General features: G+C 55.4%; 1 protein-coding gene across 2 annotated transcripts; it reads left to right on the plus strand.

The window, feature by feature from the left end:
- The first annotated feature begins 423 nt into the window (after positions 1–423).
- Positions 424–6,633, plus strand: SARM1 (sterile alpha and TIR motif containing 1). 2 transcript variants are annotated; one of them, XM_071574896.1, is made up of 9 exons: positions 424–1,042; positions 2,865–3,483; positions 3,664–3,876; positions 3,987–4,078; positions 4,572–4,807; positions 4,916–5,009; positions 5,459–5,648; positions 5,752–5,873; positions 6,405–6,633. In XM_071574896.1, exons 1-9 carry the CDS (start codon positions 591–593, stop codon positions 6,532–6,534), a joined length of 2,148 nt encoding a protein of 715 aa, XP_071430997.1. In that variant the 5' UTR covers positions 424–590; the 3' UTR covers positions 6,535–6,633. The 2 variants fall into 2 exon arrangements, with proteins under 2 accessions (XP_071430997.1, XP_071430995.1); XM_071574894.1 differs by having other exon boundaries at positions 4,572–5,009.
- The last annotated feature ends 2,737 nt before the right edge of the window (positions 6,634–9,370 follow it).

Consider the following 9,370-nt stretch of genomic DNA (forward strand, 5'->3'; position numbering starts at 1 on the left):
CCTCACAGGGAAGAATTTTCTCCTGGTATCCAGTCTGAATCCCTTCTCTTTTAATTTTAAACCACACCCTTTGTCCTATCACTATCTACCTGTGTAAAGTCTCTCTCCCTCTTTTCTAGGTCCTGTTTCAGTACTGAAAGGCCACAATCATAGATTCAGTTAATTTAGATTGGAAAAGACCTCTAAGATCGAGTCCAACCATTTTCCCAGCACGGCCAAGCCCACTCTAAGCCATGTCCCCAAGTGCCGCACCCGCGCTCCTGCTAAACGCCTCCAGGGCCGGTGGCAGGAGGGATGTGGAGGGATGTGGAGCATCCGCAGCAGGAGGGGCCGCAGCCGCCGGACCGAGCCCCTCCTCGGAGAGGCGGTGCCTGCGCCCGGTGACATCAGTCCCGGGGACCGGGATGCTGAGCCCGGCTCGGGAAGGCGGCACCCCCTCCGCTTCCAGCTCCGCATCCCGACAGGGCACAGGGGGCACCGGGACGCGTCCCACCCCCGTCACCCGCGGCCACTCCGCGTCCCCGCAGGAGCGGGGGGTCCCTGCGGGCGCTGCGGGGCGCGGGCGGGGGATGCTGCAGTAGCAGCCGCCGATGCTCGCCCTGCTCCTCTCCCTGCACACCCTGGGCCGGTCCCTGGCCATGGCGAGCGCGGAGCGGCTGACGGTGCCCGAGTGTGTGAGCCGGGCGGGCGGCTGGGCGGGCGGGGGCGGTACCCGGGAGCACCGTGGGGTCTCCCCCGGGGTGGGCACCGAGGTGCGGGAGGCGCTGGAGCGAGTCCTGCCCGCCCTTCGCCGGGCCATCGCCCACGCCACGCAGGCGACCACCCCTGAGGGGCTGCGGGCGGCCATCGCCGAGGTGTTCCACCTGGTGGAGGAGGCCTGGGGGATGCCCGCGTTGGGCAGGGACGTTGCCAAGGTGCTGTGCGATGTGATCCGCCTGGAGGGGGGCCTGGACCTGCTGCTGAACCTCCTGTACACCGCCGAGCTGGAGACCAAGTGCCAGGCAGGAAAACTCCTGGAGCAGATCCTGGTAGCAGAAAACAGGTGAGTCTGCCAAGAGCCCCCTGCCCTGCCAGGCACAGCCCTGCCCACCACCCCTGGCACTGTCAGCTCTTTCAGAGTCACAGAATGGTTTGAGTTGGAAGGGACCTTAAAGATCATTCAGTTCCAACCCTGCACCATTGGCAGGGACACCTTCCAGCAGAGCAGGTTGCTCCAAGTGCCGTTCAACCTGGCCTTGACCTGCCTCCACCCATCCCACCCACATCCCCCAGGTTTCCCTGCTCTGGGTGCTCCCAGTGCCCAACCCTTCGGACCCCCACGGCATGCCCCCCACACCCAGCACTGGTGCAGCTGGGCCCTGACTCACATCCAGGAGATGGTGTGATCTGCTCCCTTCTCCCACAGCTGGAGGGAGGAGAACCAGCCCCAGCTCAGGGATGCTGGTGAGGATTTGGGTGTCCTCATGAGCCCCCCTCAGCCTGGGGCCACCCTTTGTGATCCACCTGAGTCAGTTTGGCTGGCTCAGAGCATCTGACCCCAAGGACAAGACGCAACTCTCCCTTAGCCATAACTGCAGCAGGAGGAGGAGGAGGACAAAGCCACTTCTCAGAGACTTCCTGCTGCTGCTCAGGGCTGAAATGAAGCCATAAGGAGGGGACTGGCTGGTGGGTGGGCCTCAGAGGCCTCCAGCCCATGGCCCCTAGCTCAGACACATGTGCTGCTGCCCAGGACAGGTGAGAGGTGCTGGGTTGGCTCTGCCAGAGCATGGGTACAGGTGGGGTGGGATCATGTGCCTGCATGTGTGTGTGTCTGTGTGTGTGTCTGTGTGTGTATCTGAGTCTGTGTCTGTGTGTCTGGGTGTGTGTCTGGGTGTCTGGGTGTGTCTATCAGTGCATGTACAAAGGTGCATGTGCATACTGGTACCTGACACATCCAAATGCACAGCACTGCTGACGCAACACCCACACACAGCTTGCCCTTCCAACACCCCAAATGCACCGTGGCAGCCCCACTGCCCCTCGGAGCACCCCAGCCCAGCCCACCCCATCAGGGCTCTGGAAAGCACGTGGAGGGAACCTGGCCAAAGTGTTGCTCCAGCTTCATGGGTGATGTCTCTTGCTGTCAGGTTGTGGACTCCCAGCCTGGGCCTCACTGCATGCACTGGCAGGCAAAAATAAGCAACGACGAAATCAGGAAAGCCCATTAGGCTGGAATTTAATCCCAGGAAGCATCACTGGCACGGTCTGCATTCAGCACTCAGCTTCTTGGCAAGAGAAAGCATTTACTGCAGTTGCCATCTGTGCTCCAGGAGCAGTTCATGGGTCAGGGTCTTCAAGCAGCCATGGGCCCCCAGCCCCTTGCTCCCTGCAGCCTGACCCATCATCAACCTCTGGAGCAATGGCAGGGAGGTGTGGGGTCCCCCTTGGATCCAGGCCTCTGGCTTACAGGCCTCTTCCAGTCAGTGCACAGCAGCAGTGGTGCTTAGCTGGGAACTGCACCGGTCCTGGCTCCATTTGTGGCTGTGCGAGCCGTGGACCTGGAGGGGCCGTGTTTGTCATCCAGCTCCATGGCCCAGTCTGGGCTCAGAGCCAGACGCAGGCTGAGGGCTTTTTTTTTTTGTTCCCCAGAGCTTTCCACAGCATTTCCTGTCAAACCCGCTCCAAGGTCAGCATGAGCCCTGTGGGTCACAGGTTTCCCAGAAATGCTCTTCCCTCCTGCCAGCACAGAGGCTGCTGTGCCATCACCCCACCCTCGCTGGGGATCGAGTGTGACACTGCCCTCCTGAGCAGCATGGCATGGGGCACCTGTGCCAGCACTGCACATCCATCAGCTCCTCACCTACCTGTGCCTCTCCTTCCCACAGGGATCGGATTGCTCGGATTGGTCTGGGCGTGATTCTGAACTTGGCCAAGGAGCGAGATGTTCCGCAGCTGGCACAGAGCACCTCTGGGATCCTGGAGCACATGTTCAAACACACAGAGGAGACCTGTTTCCAGCTCATCTCTGACGGAGGCCTGGATGCCATTCTGTACTGGTGCCGCTGGACGGACCCCATTGTGCTGCGGCACTGCGCCATGGCCTTGGCCAACTGTGCCATGTACGGAGGGCAGGCCAACCAGCGCCTGATGATCGAGAAGAGGGCAGCAGAGTGGCTCTTTCCACTGGTGTTCTCCAAAGATGATGAACTAATCCGGCTGCACGCATGCCTGGCCATCACAGTGCTGGCCACCAACAAGGAGATCGAGAAGGAGGTGGAGCGCTCGGGGACGCTGGCGCTGGTGGAGCCCTTCATCGCCTCGCTGGATCCAGAGCAGTTCGCCTGCGAGATGCTGGGCAGCAGTGACAACATCCAGGGGCGCACAGCAGAGGACCTGCAGCGGCTCGTGCCCTTGCTGGACAGCTCACGGCTGGAAGCCCAGTGCATTGCTGCCTTCTACCTCTGCACAGAGGCTGCCATCAAAACCAGGCAGAAGAAAACACAGGTAAAGGGTAGGTTGGCCTGAAGGAAGGTGATGCCCAAGGGAAGGGTGGCCACAACTGCATCTTGGTGTCTTTTGCTCCCCTGTGAGCTCACCAAGCACCCTGGTCCTTGCCTGGTCCAGCACAGTTTGTGGGGAGGAGGAAGGAAAGCACAGTAACCTCTTCTCCTTTCATGTCCGCAGGTTTTCAGCGAGATCGGGGCCACGCAGAGCCTGAAGAGGGTCGTGTGCTACTCCACCAGCAGCACCACCTCCTCCCTGGCCAAGAAGGTGCTGCGCATGATAGGGGAGGAGGTTCCTCGGCGCATCCTGCCCACAGTTCCCAACTGGAAGTCCTGCGAGGTGCAGACGTGGTTGCAGCAGATCGGATTCAACAAATACTGCCAGAGATTTCTGGTAGGGCTGTGGGCTGGGGGAGGGACACATGGAAGGGCCTTTCTGCCCCATCTTGCAGCAGAGGTGTAACCTTTTCCTGGGATCTTTGCAGCCTGGATTTCTCTTGGCAGGATCACCAGGTGGATGGGGACATTCTCCTGAGGCTGACAGAGCAAGAGCTGCAAGAGGATTTGGGGATGGACTCCAGCATCACTCGGAAAAGGTAGGACTGTCACAAGGGCACACTGGACTCTCTTGGCCATCACCACAGAGGCAGAGCTGGGGACAAGGTCTGTATGTTTCCCTTCTTGCAAAGAAAAGAACAGAGATTCTCCAAATGCAAAATCTGGACTGCCAGGACTTTTCTACTGCAGTTTGCAGTCCCAGGGGGATTTCTGCAATGGGGTCAGTGCATGGCAGAGTTGTGGGAACGGGAAAGGCACAGGGCAGGTAGGATCCTGCAAGTTACTCAGAAAGATGGGAACTTACCCAAGCCTCTCCTCCCTTTGCTGAGCTTGTCACACCTCCATGTCCCGAGGACCAGCACTCCCATGCAGCTGTTCTTCTCTTTTCTACTCCTGTAGCTCATCCTTCACCACAGCATGGAGCTGCACTCCCTGCTGAGCAGATAAAAGATGTGGTACCACATGTCTCTAGGTCCTGCCTGGTCCCTCAGCCCCCCCTCCCCGCTCCACACTGTCGTGTTTCTCCACCAGGTTTTTCCGGGAGCTGACAGAGCTCAAGACCTTTGCAAACTATTCCACCTGCGACCACAGCAACCTGGCTGACTGGCTGGGCAGCATCGACCCCAGGTTCCGACAGTACACCTACAACCTGCTGACCTGCGGCATCAACCGCAACCTGCTGCACCGGGTGACGGAGCAGCAGCTGCAGGAGGACTGTCACATCGACACCGGCTTCCACCGCGTCCGCATCCTCACCGCGGCCAGGGGTGCGGGACCCGCGGCGGTGGGGCAGGGGAGGATGGATGAGCATTGGGAGGTGTGTGAGGTGAGCTGTTGGGTGTTTGTAACTTCTGGTTGCTGTTTGCTCTGCCTAGAAACACTTCACTCCCCTATAACGCTGCAAGCCACGTCCAATGGGACTGATGTGTTCATCAGCTACCGAAGGAGCACCGGGTCACAGCTGGCCAGGTGAGTCCTGCAGGCAAGAGCAGGTGCTGGGCTAAAGTCCAGAGTGAAGGCAGATAATCAGTCAGTTGTGGGAAAAGCATGGACTGGCAAGGAGGGAGAGGCTGCCAAAAGCTGCAGAGCAAATGGCGACAGCACATGCCATAACCTGCACAGTGGCCGGGCTAATTCCCAGTGCTGTCACTGCCACCTTGTCCCTCTTTGACACTGACTTACCCTTTCCTCACATTGTGCTCATAGGGGATCACAGCAGGGAGTTAATGTCAGCCCCCCATGCTCTCTGCATGTGCCCAGACAGCTTTAAGCAGGCTGGGTTGGAGCTGGCATCTCAAGGACCATGCCATTCCCTATGCGAGCCTCTTTGCTGCTCCTCTGTCTCACCATCTCTTGGTCAATGTGGTGGGAGAGCACGTGAAAACTCTCCTCATGGTGCTGTCCCCTTTTGCCACCAGCCTGCTGAAGGTCCACCTCCAGCTCCATGGTTTCAGTGTGTTCATCGATGTGGAGAAGCTGGAGGCAGGAAAGTTTGAGGACAAGCTGATCCAGAGTGTAATGAGTGCTCGGAATTTTGTGCTGGTCCTCTCACCAAATGCACTGGATAAATGCATGGAAGATCCCGAGTGCAAGGACTGGGTACACAAGGTAAGCAATGCCATCAGGTGGGAGCTGGGTGGATATTGGAGCAGGAAGGTGTTGCTGATGGGCTGACACGTGGCATAGCATGAGCACCTGTGTGTTACTGCAGGAGATTGTGACAGCTCTGAACTCTGGAAAGAACATTGTACCTGTTACAGACCATTTTGAGTGGCCAGACCCAGAAACACTTCCCAAGGACATGAGGGCTGTCCTGAAATTTAATGGTATCAAGTAAGTAGAAGCCACCTGTGCCTTGGTGTTCCTTGACACCTGGAGAGAACACCTTGCATAAGCAGTAGCAAAGAGCACAAGGATATTGGGAGAAACAGATGAGAGAGGCAGAACAGGTCAAAGGGCCAGTGAGTCACTTCAGGTACTCCAGAGCATGCAGGGAGCAAAGGTTCCCACCACATCCCTGCTGCTGGTGTTGTGCCTGGGGCTCCTCTGGGTGACAGAGCTCCCCACGCCAGCACTGCCAGGAGGACACCCTTCCCTGTGCCCCCAGCCCTCCAGGCAGGAGTCATGCTGGCAGGTTTTGCAGCTCACTTGGATTTCTCTCCTCTCCTGCTTCCCCTTTATGCATCCCAGCCTGGCAGGGCATCCTGCAGCATCCAGTGTTGCTACATTTTCCATGGGGAAAAGGAGGATCTCTTAGCTGGAGTGGAGGAAGGGAGTCTCTGGCTCCCAGCTCAAATGAACAGAGATATCTTGTGGCTTCTCACACAACAGAAAAACTAAACCACATTCTCACCTCAAACACAGGTGGTCCCACGAATACCAGGAGGCCACAATCGACAAAATCATCCGCTTTCTCCAGGGCCGCTCATCTCGGGACTCCTCGGCTGGGTCAGAAAATGGGCTGGACTGCTTGCTCCCCATGGGGCAGAGCTAGAACCAACACAGCTGCCTCATCTCCTCTGCAGACTTCCCAGGTGACCCCTTTTTGTGGGGGTCCAAATTTGTTCCTCCTGACTCTTTCCCATCTTAGTACCCTGACTTGAGAGATCTGTAGCTTGTGACTCTCTCCTCACCCTCCAAATACAAGTCCCTGGCCCTGTAAGGCCAGTACTCACTCACACGGCGCGTGGTGAGCCAAGCCAGGGTGAACTCCAGGATGGATAAGTCTTCCACACCCTCCTGTGGGACAGCAGGACATGCAGGGGGTGCAGGGGAGACTGTCCAGACCCCCACAAGCAACTGCAGCTTCCCCCAAAAACTCATCCAAAGAGGCAGGGACTGGTGAGGGTCCATTGCAAGAGGGCACATGGGAGAGAAGAAAAACTGACAGGAAATGGTCCATAAGCACCACCTGGCTCTGCTCGTGCCATGGAATATCCTTGCAGTCAGAAACTGAGAGCAGGGAAGGGCCAATAAAAGCTAAGCCCTAACAAAATCCCTGTGTTTGAGAAAGATAACACACAGAGGCCTTCTCAGCTGCTTTCTCTTTTCCAGTAATGTCCCTTTATCACAAGAGCTCACTCCCTCCTGGAGGGCCTTCCAACTCCCCATGCTGCAAAACCACTGTGTGCTCTTAAGTGCCGACGGAAGTTTGGGGTTAGACCACGTGAAGTTTCTGCAAGATCTCTGCAAAAAGTGCATTTAAAACAATGCCCCTCCCTCCACCTGATGTCTCAGCTTTACCACTCTATCAGGTCCATTCTTGCAGGACATGGGAGGCTGGACTCTGACTCTGGAAAATACATCTCCATGCAGATAGGGAAGATGCTAATTGCTGTACTCGTGGAGTTATTATCCACTGGCTGCATTTTATTCAGTCACTGCTCCACAGCAGATCTCCTGTGGTCCGCTCCTTCAGCAGGAGCTGCTGTATCTCCCTGCTGACCACCACACACCCCAACAGCCCTGGCAGAGCTCACTGGGGTTGTCCCTACTCACTGCTGGATGCAATACCAAGTAGTATTTCTACCAAGCTCTTCTGAACACCCATCAGGGCTTTTTGCAGCTATTCACCTTAAAATATCAAGAAAGAGTAAAGCTGATGCAAAGGGCTGGCAAAGCATGCCAGGAGTGTCCTCTAGCTGGGAGCAGGACTGGCACTACCTGCTGCTGACACTCCTTGGTGAGGAACCACGACCATCCTGACAAAATCCCTGAATTCCATGCTCCCAGCCTTGTCCTGCTTCTCCCACCTGCTTGGAGGTCAAGGAGTCTCTCAGCAATATGCCATTTTGCAATTAGTGCCAGAAATTGCAGCTCCTACCCGAGTTCCTATTTTTTAATGCGGAACACAATGAGTAATGCAAAAAGATATCCCTGCTCAGAACAAAGAGGAAGATGGGAAAACAACAGGCTGCCTGGATGCTCTGGAGAAGCTGTAGAAGTAGCAAGCTCCACTTCCCATCCCTGCTCAAGATAACTCTTTCAGTAGATAAAGAGAAGTCTCAGCCACCTTGTCCTCCTCCTGGCTCTCCCTGAAGCTTTGCTGTCTGCCTTACCTGGCAGGAACACAAACTTTTTCTTCTGGCTTAGATCCATGAACATTTCAGGGACAAAAAATCCAGAAGTTAATTCTGGTGCTTAATCACAGCTTTATGGCTAGCTCTTATCAGCTCACAGTTAATGGCATCTTTGCTCTCCAGTGAAAGGTTAATAGCCATATCTGCCCAGAATTGATCAGAAATAGAATCTATCTCATCTCCAGATTAAATACAAAGAAGCCAGCAGATGAGCCCAAAGGTGAACCTGCTAAAGCATAAAAGCCACTTCTGAGCTGCTTCAGGGAGTCTTGAATAACTGATTGAATGTCAAGGCCTGCATGGCCACTGAAGGAGTCCCACACAAACAGTCATAAGGATTTTTCTCTCTACAATAATACCCAGTAAGATTATTGCATTTTGTTTCCCAGGAGCTCTGTAGCAATTAACCTCCTCACCTACCATTCAATGTGGAGATTTACTTGTTCTCTACAGCTCAGGTGACTCACCTGAAACAAGTTCCCATCTCATGCTCCAGCTGCCCAGACTGTGAGTCCTCCTGTTTCTCCATCATTATCTTTGCCTTAATGAACTCACCTTGCTCCTGGAAAAACATCTGTCTCATAGCCAGCCCCTTCCTGCTGGGGAAGCCTCAAGGAAATTCTGTCCTCACCCTCCCTCATTCCTTTGCTATGTCATGTCAAAAGTGTTTGGAGTTGTTCTATCAGGAACTATTAATAAATCTGGTTTATACTCTACATCCCCACCTCTTCTCTGTCTGTATCACAGGCTTCTCTCCCTGCAGCTTTCTCACACTTGCCCTCCCTTGCCATCACACAGCAGAGCTGACATTCCCCAGGCATCATTCCACGTGGGACCCCCTTCATGCTCACCTTTGCATGGCCTGATGTAGCTCACTGCATCCCCAGGGGCTCTGCCTGCTGCCCACAGTCACCACAAATGGCTTTCCTTTCATACTTCTTGGAGGAAGCCTAGGAAAACTTAGTTTTAATAATAGGCATAATAGTTCCTATTGAATTTCTCCCCTGCAAGCACAGTGGCACAAGCAGGAGAGCAGAGCCAGTACACAAGTTTCACCTCACTGCACAACACTGAGCAGTTGCTTGAATTGGTGTCCAGGGAATATGTGACAGAGCAGAACTTTACTTCACAATCAGTTCAGCCACAAGCACCCACCACAACACTCACAGCATGCCCTGTTCCTCAGGGAGGCTAATTCTGGGCTTAGTCCAGCAATGAGACCTGTAACTCTTATGTCCCTTGGCATAACTA

The sequence above is a fragment of the Pithys albifrons genome, chromosome 21, assembly GCF_047495875.1.
Source record: "Pithys albifrons albifrons isolate INPA30051 chromosome 21, PitAlb_v1, whole genome shotgun sequence".
NCBI classification, from domain to species: domain Eukaryota; kingdom Metazoa; phylum Chordata; class Aves; order Passeriformes; family Thamnophilidae; genus Pithys; species Pithys albifrons.

Excerpts from the sequence above, each read along its gene's own strand:
- SARM1 (XM_071574894.1), top strand. The coding sequence starts at position 591 with ATGCTCGCCCTGCTCCTCTCCCTGCACACCCTGGGCCGGTCCCTGGCC. Across the intron at positions 3,484-3,663 it reads CCAGGCAGAAGAAAACACAG|GTTTTCAGCGAGATCGGGGC; the intron begins GTAAAGGGTAGG and ends TCATGTCCGCAG. Across the intron at positions 5,874-6,404 it reads CTGAAATTTAATGGTATCAA|GTGGTCCCACGAATACCAGG; the intron begins GTAAGTAGAAGC and ends CCTCAAACACAG.